The 14,832-nt window shown below is 37.5% G+C and overlaps 1 protein-coding gene across 1 annotated transcript in view; it reads right to left on the bottom strand.

Moving 5' to 3' along the window:
• Positions 1-14,832, bottom strand: part of pcxa (pyruvate carboxylase a) — a 134,397-nt gene that overhangs the window by 57,131 nt on the left and 62,434 nt on the right. The window contains exon 10 of the mRNA XM_060890880.1: positions 229-411. Within this exon, the coding sequence (XP_060746863.1) occupies positions 229-411 (183 nt within the window). The remainder of the gene's footprint in view (positions 1-228; positions 412-14,832) is intronic.

Consider the following 14,832-nt stretch of genomic DNA (forward strand, 5'->3'; position numbering starts at 1 on the left):
GGGCCGTGAATCTTCTCCTGACTAAGGCATTAACACCGTAAACGTCTTTAACTGTTTTACACTAAACATGCGTGGCATTCTCAGAGCTGCTGCTTCAGCGCTTTTGCTTCAGCAAAGACCTGAGCTAAGGGACTGTGCTTTAGTAGTTTTGCTAAACTTCCTGCTAAGAACCACAAGGGGAATTTAGGTTACCAGAGTGTCCTTTAAAGCTAAGTGCTGGGCTCTTACCTTAACTCCGCGCACGCGGAACTCTGCAAGGGCCCGGTTCATTTTGGCAGCGGCGGCAGGAAGGTCCTTACCGCTGGCAATGACTTTAACCAGGAGAGAATCATAGTGTGGGGAGATAACAGCACCCTGGAAAGCTGAGGCGCTGTCTAGCCGAATGCCCATCCCTTCACCGCTGCGGAAAACCTGTACAGACAGAGATTTAATTAGCGTTACTTACAGACACTTTACACAATTTCATGTGTGTTCTTTTGCAGAGGTTACAATAAATACTATTTTTACAACACAACACCACTAATGGCGTTAATACACAAATAAACAAACTGGTATGAACAAGCAATGCTGGGTCTGATTTATTTCTAGCTCAGACTATAGATGCACGCAGTGACATTCAGGTAAAACCTCCTACATTTTGTGCATTTGGAGTGATATTTTTCATCATCATCAATGATACAGACATGAAAGTAATAGGTAATCTTGAACACAACAAGATGGGTTATTTTCCATTACCACCAATTTTTTTTTCCCTAAAATTCCACAAAAGTTCAGAAACAGAATTTGTACCAGAGACGATATACACTGCAAGGCCAAATATTATTCACACAAGCCATACATGAACATTCCGCAAACAAAGCTGGACGCACACAATTGTCTAGAACGTCCGTCATGCTTGAAAGAGGTTTTGGTCTCTTGGATCCATTAAAAGGAAATGTAAATGCTATAGCGTACAATGCCTCTGTGCACAAATCAGGGTCCATAAACACAAAGTTTGCCAAGAAAAATGTTCATGAATATGTGGAAGAAAATTAGTGCCCTGATCTCAACTTTAAAATGTACTGAAGCACAGACAACATGCTTGGCCTTCTGATCTCATTAATGCTCTTCAGGTTGAATGAACACAAATCAAAGGAGGATCAATTCCACACTAATACCCATGGTTTTGAAATGTCCATGGTGATGTCCATTGAGATGTCCATCAAGCCCTTGAACCCAGTAACAGCATTATGGTGCAAAAATAATTCTAGATACCAGGCTACATCCCACTCAACATACTTGGTCTAGTGTTGTTAACTGCACAAATTACTTTTAAAATAATTAATTAATTTTTTAGCAGTTGTATTACTCGGATTGTGGATTCTAGATTACTAGTGGATTCAGGGTATTATGATCTGACCAATTGATGGTCAGAATGACTGTTGTATTTTCCCATATATCCTTGTCCAGTACTCCAGCAAGAATAGTAAGCAAATTCAGAACAGGGATGTAATAAAAAGGAAAAGTCAAAGAAAATAAATAAAGTGTTGGATTGGCGATTTATTACAAGACTGAGTTGTATACCATCTAGTGCAAATTATTATCATGAATACTATGATTAGGAGGAAATTGTAGCAAATAAGCTATCAAATCGGTGAGGTCCAAAGCTGTTATGGGTTTACCAGTTTTTTTTAAAAAGCGCTGTGCCTAACTTGAAAGTTTCTAGGATTTCTGATTAGAGCTTTACAAAAACCAAACAGAACAGAATGTACTTTCCCGAGCTGATGTTACACTTTATTTCAGGGTGAGAAAGAAAAAAAAAAAAGCCACACACAGAACCATCATCCAAGTGCGGTCATCATTTGCTGTTGCAGTCGTCCTTCAACCCTGGTAGAAAATCGAGCCATCAGAGTGCTCATAGCGATGCGCAAGAGGAAAAGTGATTGAAGGACAGAAGGAATGTGAGAAATAGAAAAGAGGAGAAAAGAAAAAGATGAAACGATTTTGACTCCAAGTATGGATAGAGCCGTTCGTAGTAATTACATCTGCTTTTTGCTTTTGTTAATATTCAAGATAATACAGTTACTTCACTATGCAATCAAGTCACTTAAATCAGAATTGCAGATGTAGAGAAACAGAATAAAAAATGACAAAGTCTAAAATTAAGTTACTATTTATCCCTAAAGAGCAAGCCTGAGGCAACAGTGACCAAAAAAATATATCCTGAGATGATATTAGAAAGAAACCTTGAGAGGAACCAGGCACAGAAGAGACCCTCATCCTCATTTCTGTGACACTAGGCAGTAAATAATGTACTGTAAATACAAATAATGTCCTTTCTACAAATGTTAATAATCATGTGGATTCTCTGACTGGCAGACAGACACTGCGTTCAGAATTGTGGTATTCAGTTTATTGACACCACCCCAAAAAGAAAATCAGCTGAAGTCTAATGAGCAGACAATACAGCAGATTGTAGATCACAAGTGCCTCAAGATCCCGTGGCTCAAAGCCCACGGCACAAATCCAGACTGGTGCGTCATACCGCAGCTAGAACTGGTGTACTGTATGGAGTAAAAGAAAAACATCCATCAATACAGTGCTAGGTTTTGATTTATATGTTAGAATTGGGCTTTGAACATATTTTCCCCCGACTCTGTGGAATGCTCGGTCATACTGACCAGAACCAGAAAAGTCATTATCTTCTTGATAGAGTTAAGCAATTCCCCATAAACATCAGCATGTAATGAGGAGATAATAGAAATCATCTAAAAATCATTGGAAAGGTTTAAATCATAATATGGTTTCAGAAAGTCTGTGTCTTTTTTTTTGTCCCTTTCTATAGCCATGACTCCTTCAGGTACAAAACAATAAGAAAAATATAAGGCACTGTAATAAAAAAAAATAAACTGTGCATTTATGTTTACTTGATGCACGATTGCATGTAGGTAGCATTAGAATAAATACACTTTGCTCTACAGCTACGCGCTGCAAAAGGAGAACATCCCGACAACATCCTGGCTCAGCTTAGAGAATAGATGCACTCAAAACAAAATAAGTTTAGTTTATAGTCCTTCAGTAGCTCAAAAACCCACCGAACAGAAATTGAGATTGACATCCCCGCTGTAGGTGTAGTGTACACTCGGCTAGGGATTTCATAAAGTAGTATCATAAAATGAATTACACAAGAAAGCTCAGGTTCTCTAGTTTTAACGTCAAACCGGATGCATATTGATATTTCAAAGAGCTGTAGACTTAAAGTTTAAAGAAAGTGTACTGTGAAGTTGTCGTCACTCATGAGAATAGCGTCAGGTCGGTGCAACCCAACTCGCACCTTTACAACATGACCGATTGTGCCAAGAACTGACAAAAAAATTCGGTGGGATGAAGCAAGCAAAATAAGCTTTTCACACTCGCTTCATGGTTCTCTTTGCGTTCGAAGCGTTTTTTTCGAAAGCTTTGAACACCACCTAGTTTTTTTTCTTTTTTTTTTCTTTAAGAAAGCAAGAAAGAAAGAAACGAAGATGACTAGCTGGCATTCATAACTCCCCAAAGGCTGTGCTTTGCTGTGGTCATTATCTCGTAAATGCCTTTCATAGGAGAACTCGAAAGGAGATTTTTTTTTTTAAATGCAAGATCTGAGAAAATCTGAAAGCATGCCGAGCTCCATGTGAATCACACATTCTTTTCTCCATCCGTCTCTCCGTATCATCTCCCTGTGTAGCATGGATGCAGAGGGAGATTAAGGTAGCCTGTGGCTACTCCTCCTCAACCGGCAAGAGTGCACTATAGGAAGACACAATGTTCTAGGAGCAGTGTTAACCCCTCCTTATCGAGCACTGCTGTCTACTCAGGGAGAAATCTGGGTCTCGAACACAATGCAATTACAAAATCCACCTGCAGCGTGGAGTGGAAAGACCGACCCCCGGGATGGTAACGAACCTGCTTTCCAAGTCTGATAATGAGCATGAACGTGAATAAAATGGAGAAGTTTCAATGGGAAGTTTTAAAAACGAATCCAACTGCAGCGTCTTTTAAGCGAGCATGTTGCAACCTACAGCAACACAGTCAATCAGAGAACCATGGATATTTGTACTGAAGATGACATTCAGCAAAAAAAAATAAATGTGAATGTGAGACAGCTACTACTATCTAGTCTGCATAAATGAAGCCTTACACGATAAAAATTTTACAGCGTGTTACCCAAGTCAAAAGAAAAAAAAAATAAAAAATCAGAGTAGCAGATCAGCAGTGAAAAAGACGGCCGTGTAGGAGGAACACTAGACAGGAAATTTGTAAAAGAAAAGGATTTATGTAACGTAGAATAAATGTAGTGTGTTGTCTATAGAAGAGTTTTATTTTTCACCTATTTTTATTTCATTGTGTTTAGCTTTCATTTTATTTGCTAGGCACATACAGTAGAAAGACCATGCTGAAGTAGTTTGGATATTGATTTGCTTGTTTCTATTTGTTTGAGGAGGCACAGGTTTATGACACTAGTGATGTCTTCTGATTCCCACTTTCTTTACAGATACAGTTTATCCACACTCAGCTGGACACTTCTAACATGAAAATACACCATGTCACAAGATGTGTCTCACCACCGAACACTTCAGGGACATGACAGCAAGTCCCCAAATCTCAACCCTATAGAGAATCACTGGGATGTTGAAAAATACATTTTTTTCACAGCAGTCAATTTGCATCAAATTCTCTAGGTTTGATTCATGGCAAACAATTTAGTCTATTGTCCATCAGAGGGACAATGTGAAGAAGCCATTAGTGCTATAGAATTAACCTAGAATGGGCTCGTTATGTCCAGTATCTTGGAGAATGAATGCCTAAGCAAATGTATGCTATTCAAACACGAAAGACAAAAATGATTAAATTATGCAGGCCTGGGGCAGCAACAGCACAAAAAAAAAACCCTATAAAAATCTATTTTATCCAGAGAGAAAGATAGCCATCAGGTCTGTCCAAACGGCACAGAATGTGTGCATGTGTGTGTCGGTGACATTTTCAGTGACATGATGGTGAGTAATGCCAGAGGCTTTAGCTCATCTGTGATTGTGTGTGTCTCCATCTGGAGAAAGGGCCAATTAAAGGTGTGAAGGGTCTTGCTCATAACATACCAAAGCTCCATTGGTCGCACAGTCATAAGCTATTTGCTATGATCTTTTTTGCCCAAATCTCCCACAGTCTCTACGGCAACTCAAAAATGCAGACTGCCCATGTGGCCTTTTTTCTCTCTCTTTTCTCTCCTTAGCCTTAAATACAGCATCGATCGTCCTCCAGCCCTGCTGTCCCTGCCTTCCACTCCTCTGAATAAAGATCATTTCCTTCTCCAGACATAATGTGGTACTGAAAACAAAACAATAACTACAAAGCCCTTAAAATTGATCATCAAGCACCCCTTGTGTATACAAAGACGATGAAATGCTAAACAACGCTGCGTGTTTTGTCTGTCTCTGCGCTCATGAATATGAATAAATCTGAAGACAAGCCTGAGCAGGTATTTCCTGGCAATCACAGTGATGAAAAATACATGACACTACCTTACCAACATTCAGGTTTTCAGCACTCATACACTGGAGGATGACAGAACAAGCTAGACACCTGATTAGCGCCTTACGAGTGCATCAAGTGCATGACCTCCACCCCGCCAAAGTGCTGACTCAAGAAATCTGCTGTGAACTGCTGCGTCGTCCTGACAGTCAGGGCTTCATTTCACACTTAAGCTGGAGGATTAGCTGGATTTAATTCTATACATACATAAAAGTTTAAAAACCTGTGATCTTGGATTTTAGACAAAAAATGAAAATAATAAGGAATAATTAAATATGAGCCCTTCGCTGGTAACTAAAGCAAGACAGTCAACCTTGTTTTAATTAACCGGCACCATTGCATACGGTCCACATTTAAGACTCTTATTAAAAGAAATAACCACTCTTTACATCCATGATGAGCAGAAAAGCTTCTCAGAATGTACAACATTGAAAAATTGAATTCTAAGGCAAATGGTTACTAAAGCAGAAGACACATCCGGTTTCTCTCCCGTCAGCCAAGAACAAGAATCTGAGGCCATCATGGTCACATTCTCACCAAAAACTAACAGCTCAAGGTGAGAAAAACATCATCTACAAAACTCATAAGGAAAAACTATGAAATGAAATGCGTTTTACTATGAATTTAATGTACAGTATATTTGGATTACATCTCGAACATTAATTTAATAGTCCATAATATTGAAGAGAAGACAAGTATTCAGATTTGTTGATGTGATGGGGCTAATTACAACCAAGGAATCCTGGTGGATGTGTTTAAACTCAATCTCAAAGCCTGATGCTGGTTTGTACAAATGCTAGAGTGCTGTGTTCAGACATAAAAAAAACAATCTGAGGACACGTAACTGCTTGAAACGATGCCACTGAACAGAAACGCATATTAAACACAATGTACAGCTGTTGCAAATATCACTATTGGTTGTGACAATTTTTCCACCATCGAGATACATAATTTTCCTTTTGTTGGAACTCAACAAATTGTCAATTTGTAACACCACAAGCTTCTGCTAGCTGCTAATATTTTCATTTCTAAAGCCTGAGCATGTGGTAGGTCATGAAGTTTATTCAATGTTTACAGTCTGGGATTTCATTTCGAATGTCACTGCTACAATCTTGTTCATTAAAGTTTAAAGTTCATAGGGATAAAAAAAAGTCGATAAATAAAATAAACTGATATTAACTGTGTGTGTGTCCTTTCTGACAGGCTGACACAGAATCTCAACTTTAATTAATGCATTAGGGTCTTAACTAATTGTCCATGAGGAAGCTTTTTCTACTGCTAATAATAATAATAATAGCTACTTCAGAATATTGTATGTATAATAGGATGTTCCACACAATCATAGTAATAAAAAATAATAATAGCATCTTATAGCAAGATATTAACCAAAGATAAACTCAACATAAAGTAAGCAAGTATTCAGTTTTTCCTAAACACTTATTACGATGTATCTGTAATCCTCTTTTTCTAACTGGATTTTTTTTTTTTTGTTTGTTTTTTTTTTTAAATGGTTTAAATAAATGGTTTAAATAAATGGTTATTCCGTTATAGCTAATGTCCTGAACTCTAGTTGACTCTGGTCTACTTCATTAAGAGCTGTATATGAAAAGGACAGTAAGGAGGAGGCGGTCTGGCTATACAATACAAAGTCATTATACAATACGTTCTTTTTTTTTTTAACTAAATCTTACGCATTTCAGATCTCGAATGCTGGACATATACAGACAGGTGACAAACGAGTGAAGAATCCTTGATGCGTCCAGATAGATGTAGCGCATGATAAAATAAAGCAGTTACCATATTTCCAGGTTCTGTTCCATGTATAAAAATACTGCGGAGATCCATTTGACATTGATTTTTGGCTATAAACAGCAAGAGGAAAAGATCTAAGTGACTTTGAAAGAAGGTTCATTATCTGAGATGAATGGGAAAAGCTTCAGTCACATTCTGCTCAACGTTCTGTGCTTCCATATGAACAGTGACTAATGTGACATCTGCATTTAGATCTATGAGAAAGACATCAGGAAATTGAAATGATGGGTAATATTAGATGACAGCAGGGTGAAAGTCTTGAGACAGAAGGTGTGCGTTCATTTTCTAGAAGAGCGTAGCTTTGACAGCAGTTCCAGGGGTAACACAAATGACAGGTTAGAGCTCAAATGTAATAGCATTTCTCTAGAAACAGCTCACACACAGGGGTTTGTACGTAATCCAAGGATAATGTCATTTATTTAACATTTCTAAGCACTATCAAGTTTCTCGATCACATGACAAGCTCTGGTGTGGTTTCAAAACATTAAACGTTACTATTGGGAGATAAGTGTGATGTTTTACTCATTAATAAATAAATTGTAGTTCTTGACAAACTGAAATTCCACAATTAAGGATGTGCTGTGCGTTATGCCTAACTTAATGATCCAGATGCTCAGGTTTGATGCGATATGTTCTACTGTTCTTCTGGCGACTAAGAATACAGCAATATTTAAGAAGTCATTAAATCGATGCTAATGAACAAAGTGTCTTGTTCGGAGAGTCTTGTATACTTCATTTAAATATAGCCTTAGAAATTGAAAAAATGAATTTGTTTTTCTAAAAGCATTAAGAATATTGTGAAAGTGTTTTGGGGGATTGAGAAGACACAGCGTTATGTAATGTGACATTGTCAGCTTGAGATGAAGAACAGACATGGAACCTGTGGTGACAGGATAGAAATGGTGTTATAAATAACAGAGACAGTGTTTCGCCCCATGCAGCTTTTCAGTGCCCAGCTACAGTTCACCAGATTCCAGCTCAGATATTTTTTTCTCCCTACATCTACTAAGCCACAATGGGAATAAACACAATATAACAGAGGTTTGTGGGCATCTACAGTATGTGCTTATTGAACATCCCATTCCAGAGTTGAACCCATTCCAGTGTCCAGTCTTTTGGGAAGACTTTTCTGTGGGGATGTGTGTTGATTCGGCCACAAAAGGACAGGCAATGGTTTCTAGTTCATCCCATTGTGGTGTTCAGTGGGGTTGAGTCAGAGTCAGGATGTTGTCTTCATCAAACTCTCTTTGTGCATACTGTAAATAAGTGTTGAGCATGCTGGAAATGAAAGGAAATCTTAAAGCTACAGCATACAAAGACATTCAAGACTATTGTGTGCATCCAATTTTGTGGAAACAGTTTGAAAAGAAAAAAAAATCGGTTTCTAAGTTCTAGATTTTTCCCCATATTCACAATGATGCGTTTTCAATCCTCTCAAGCTAAAACATAATTAAAATATATATTAAATATTGTTTGTAGTACTTAGAAACCAATTACAAAAATGTGGCTATGAGATCCAAATTGAACAATAAAAACATAAAAACTCAATATAAATGAATTATATATTGTATTATATAAATAAATAAAATGTTGGATTCAGTTATGCTTAGGCAGCTTGTAAAATCAAATAAAAGCTTCACTGGTCTCTAACTGCAGTGTCACAGCTCATAGGAGCCAGAGTTGCTAATAAGCTTTTTGTCATCGACTCACATCATATCAGTCTGCTTTTATGAGCCCTTATATAATTCAGTCTGTTTTCACTTCCTGCAGTATAAACAGATGTAAAGCAGTTAGACAAAAGAACAAAAGTTTTCCCAAGACAGCTTTTAGAGATCATCACAAAAATTTTCTATTCTGTCTGGTCATGAATTTAGTTACTATTATTCTGTCATATAGCTATTGCACTAAATTGGATCTTGGACATAATAGTCATGGTTACTATAGAGAAAAGAATGGAGAGTAAGGTTGTTTCTGTAATATGGCCATTGGTTACTAATCCACCAACCTGATTGTGTTTGGGATGCAGGAAAAAAATAGAAAACCCAAAAAAAGAAAAACCCAGCCATACACAAGGAGAACATGCAGGTTCTACAGATACAGTAAACTGAGCTCATTACTGGAGTTGTGAGACAGCATCATCCTTCATTCTATAACACTTTAACCTTCTTGTCAACAATCAACTGACTATTTGTATACAGATGGATTATATTTGCATTTCCTGAAGGAAATATTTGTGTTTGTTACAGAGATAGGAAGGAAAGAAGGAGAATGGGAGGAAAGAGCAGGAGAAGAAGTAAAAGAAGGCAGAAGAAGAAAAAGAGGATGAAGAAAATCGAGAAGGAGGAGGGGATGGAGGAGAACCAAGCCAAGAAAGAAGAAAGAAGGAGAAAAAGGCAGTGAAATGGGAAGAAAAAAAAACATTTTTTAAAAAAAAAAGGAGGAAAATAAAATCGAGGCGCAGCAAACAGAAATAACAATACAGTCATTACCTTTTAAGCGAGCCAATTTTCCAACACAAAAGATCATTCCTGGTCTATAATGGGAACATTTATGGGGATTTTTTAAAAATATTTTTTGGGTTCTCTGTGGCACCAAATCAAAGACAAAAAAAATCCCTCAATTTTTTTTAGGAACCAAAAATAATTCTGTCATCACTCTAAAAAGTAATTTCTGTTGCCTACTGCATACTGTAGAATTTTTATAATGACTTTTTACATCCCTGTAAAACTGCTCATAGACCGGACTAAACCGCTGAGCGTTCTAAATTGCGATTTTTTTTCCGAGAAAAGTCTGGAGACGTCCGAAACACTCTTCCTTTAAACTCCTCAGTGAAAAGCTTCCTGCCGATTCTTGTAATTTGGAGTCACTAATTTATTAATTTGAATATTTGGGAATTACTTTCGCTCTGTTCACAGAAGGTTCGGGTTCTGTCTTCACACGTTATATTAAATTTCACTTATCCTACATTTACCTTGCTTTTGATCGCAACTATGTAATTTTTTTTTAGCTGCACCGAAAAGGTACGACTACAACTTCTGTGTATTTGTCAGCAATTCATTTACATGCTCGGACACCACTGGAAAAAAGACTCGTATTTTAGCCCAGTAATACGAGAGTCTGAAAATGTATACATGCACAATAGTACGTCCATGCACACAAACTTTACACACACACAATCCAATGACAGGCACTTAGCTTGCCCTTCCATCAGAACTGAAAAATTGGCCTCTCAAATTCCTCCCAGTTTTCACAGATCGAACAAATCACAGTGACATGGCAGCAACCCAACCCAGCTGCTCCAGCCAAGCAATTAGACCATCAGAGGAAGACACCATCGCTCATTTATTCTGTTCTTCACCAGCAATTCCTCCATCGCTCCTCTATCTAGCAATTATCGCACGCAAGTCTGCTCAGTCAACATAAGAAACCACATGATAACGTGTCAAGAATATTGCAGTAAAAGAAACATCAGAAAAGGCAGATGCACACACTTCTGTCTGCCAATGTTAAGAAGCGTTTCGTGAAATGATAAGTAAGCCGACATGTGGGTTTATTTAATTCTTTTATTTAATGCACTCTTTTTCCAGCTCATCCCACAGAACAAGGATCTGATTGAGAATGTGAAAGCCAAGTCAACATCTTGAACCAAACACCTTGAACTTTAGATTTTTCAATCAATTCCTGAAATTTGTTTCAGTGTGGCAGAGTGTATTATCCTGCTGAAAGAACCCATTGCCATTAGGGACTGTTGCCATGGTAAGTGACGCACACGCACCCAGTCGTCCACATAATTCACAAAAGAAACATGATTCATCAGACCACCTTCTTCTGCTGCACCACTGTCCAGCTTTGATACTCACGTACACCTTGTAGGCACTTTAGTCAGTGGAAGAGGGGGGTCAGCATGGTCACTCTGACCATTCTGTAGCTATTCAGTGTCATAAACAACAAGTTGTAATGCACTGTGTGCTCTCACACCTTTGTCATAGCCAGAATTATGTTTTTCAACAATTAGCCTTCACTCCCCATGCGCATTCGGATGCCCATGAACCGGTCACTGGCTCTAGTCGTCTGTCTTACCAACCACTGCAGGCCAGGAACCCGCCACAAGACCTGCTGTTTTTGAGACGCTCTGACCCAATCTTCTATCCATCACAGTTGTCAAAGTCACTTAGATCCTTACACTTGCCCATTTTTTCCAACCTTTCAAGACTGTTCACTTGCTTTCCACCCCACCCCTTGACAGGTGCCACTTTAACAAGATAATCAAATGTTATTTACTTCCCTGTTAGTTAGTAGTCAGTATCAAAAATGTTGTACCATCGCTGATCCAAACAAAATACCAAGGAAGAACTGTTTTAGCTGACCGAGTAAGTCAGAAGCCAGCTAAACCTTTTAAATTGACACACGCCACAGTGAGCGCCTTCAGGTTTTCCAAAAAGACTTCTCAATTTTTGAATAACAGAGATTACATCATAATGACTAGAGACTCAGGCGAGTCATACTGGTTATGGAACGTGTCCCAGATTGGTAGTGAATCCTACAGCAAATTATCAGCTCATTCATAAAATGTTTAATTATGAACCAAAAATTGAATACTGCCCAAAGCATTCATCGTTGGAGGTCCAGTGTGCAAAGACCTACTTAGTTTTAATAAAGATTTCCACATGATGGCTATAAAAATTCAAACAGCAAAAATTTTTAATTCAGTAAAAAGTTGCAGCTGATTATATACTTTTTATACCACAGTTCTGATCTCTCAATTCTGTTTGATTAAAAGCTACCAATTTATTTCCAATAACAGCAGCTCTATTAATAATGCGCTCGTTTTAATACGGTATCGGTTCTATAGGAACAGCTCATTCGCAGGGACTCGTATGATGGACGCTTCATGCATTTTGAGCCTAATAATCTGGTTGTCATTTAAACAAGACAAATGTAAAACCGTGGACATGATGTTGTGACTTGTGAGATTTCTGTAAGGAGAGGTTTCTTTAGCATCATTTATTTTATTTCTGTAAAGAGTCTTCACTGTCAGCACTTTGCATCAGTCAGCTATAAATGTTTTTTCTTTACCTTTTCATCCTCAGGGAAGACTTCAGGAACAAGACCTTTTGGTTTTGTAAGTAACAGGACAAGCTGTATTTCTGTCTTGTTAACTTGTTGAGAGAGAGGAAAAAATAAATAAAAGTGAAGCTGGGGGTAAAAGTGGAACGACTGTATAGAGCTGTCATAAGTGATAATTACAAGTGACATATCTAATACATAAAGTTAATACATAAATCAATCCTAATTATTGGCAAATTAATGTAGTATAAAGGGAATAAAACATTTGTTCTGGATGTACTGTTACTGGAAAACCACCTTCAGGTGATGCTGTTGATTAATTTTCCTATTTCAGCACATCCTGAAGTTTTCTATTCCTTCCTTAAAGCAATAAACGTTAATACCATCAAACACTGAAACACAACTACATTTAATCCTAATGACACTTTCCCGACTCGCACCATATAAATCTTCAGCTTGTATTCATTGTAAACCTGCAAAGGTGATCAACTATTGACTGTTCACGTAGAATTTTAATTAAAAAAAAATAATAACATAATGAAAATAAGTGAATAGCAAGGAGAATATTATTCTTAAAAGAAAAAGCTTTATTCATGTCTGAAAGCAGTGATCTTTAATGGGCAAATCTGCATAATTAGTCACTTTAGAATAGACAATATTAATATTATTAGTCATTTTGACCCTTTATAGTCAATATCATTTTTGAAAAAAAAAAAAAAGCAAAAGCTTTATTTAGGTCTTCATGCATTTAGAATAACTGTCTTTGACTTCAGGCCTTTAACACCTTTTGAAAAAGTGAACCATTTCATGTATAGAATACCAAGCATCTGAGAACAAAAGACAGTCAAAGAAATACTTGTTTGAAAAAATTATTTAAATCTAAAGCTTTGAGGTATAAGTAGTATAAAGAGCCTTGCCCTTATTACCCCAGCTGCTTCTTCAGTATGTGAGCACCTAGCCATGTCCTTGAGTTGAAACTTTCTAAAGCTGCTCTTATTTCCCCAGACAGCTTTTCTCTCTCTCTTTTTTTTTTTTTTTTTTAAATAAGCGGTCATAATTTTAGACACGGTCTCTCTGGATGCATTAAAAAAAAGATTCCCATTTTTGTGTGTCCAGCATTCCTGCAATTTGTGCATCCAGCAATAACAGGACCTCAGCAACTTCTCAGCCATTTGTTAGATATATAGGTTTTATAAGAAAAACAGGGTCTGGGAAATGTGTAGTTACTCAGTTTAAAACGTGATTGTTTTACCTGTTGAAGATCCATTAGGCTAGTGATTTAAATTATGCTTTATAATTTTAAGGGTATTGAGCAAAGCATGGAAGTCTCCTGCAATGTAGTGAATGAAAATACACCATATTGGATTGTACTGTATTTTATTGTAAATCTATGGGAATAGAAGAAACCTCACTGACCCCCTAAAGGTTTATATTTGAAAAGCTGTTAAAAAAAAAGGTTCAATGTTCTGTAGCAAAATGTTCATTTAACGTTGACTTATTAAAAATTATACAAAAATAAATGTAGAAATAAAAAAATTAAAAACACAGAGTGCAGTTAACATCTGCCATGGACTGCATTGTAACCACAAACAATTTTGATGTTTTCACGCTGTTCCGTTTTGATTGGACATCTGTTGATAAGCATCTAGCCATAATATTCCAACACTGTACACGTCTGGCACTGTGGGGTTATAACATGGGGTTTTTATATCCGAACTGCAGGTTTTAATTGTTGGCTGTTGAATAATGTAGTTCTGGGTGGATAGTTTTCTCAAGTGGAGATTTTGAAGACTGTGGTCAATAAATATATGTTTAGTCAAAATGACAACCAATACATTCATTCATCCATTCATCTTCTACCGCTTATCCAAACTAATCTCAGGTCACGGGGAGCCTGTGCCTATCTCAGGCGTCATCGGGCATCAAGGCAGGATACACCCTGGACGGAGTGCCAACCCATCGCAGGGCTCACACACACTACAGACAATTTTCCAGAGATGCCAATCAACCTACCATGCATGTCTTTGGACCGGGGGAGGAAACCGGAGTACCCGGAGGAAACCCCCAAGGCACAGGGAGAACATGCAAACTCCACACACACACAAGGTGGAGGGGGGAATCGAACCTCCAACCCTGGAGGTGTGAGGCAAACGTGCTAACCACTAAGCCACCGTGCCCACCCACAACCAATACATATTGTGCATATTTAATAGTAGAAGAGTCTTTATCCATTCTACTGCAGTCCAGCCACCTTTTAAATACTTTAATTTCTATTGGTTTCTATTTTATATGAAATTATTTAAAAGGTTTGGGTAAAAATAAATAAATAAATAAATTTAAAAAAAAAAAACTTTCATATTTTTTCATATCCATGGATAAATAGCAGTGCTTACCCTGCTTACCCCAGTG

The sequence above is a fragment of the Tachysurus vachellii genome, chromosome 17 (assembly GCF_030014155.1).
Source record: "Tachysurus vachellii isolate PV-2020 chromosome 17, HZAU_Pvac_v1, whole genome shotgun sequence".
NCBI classification, from domain to species: Eukaryota; Metazoa; Chordata; class Actinopteri; order Siluriformes; family Bagridae; genus Tachysurus; species Tachysurus vachellii.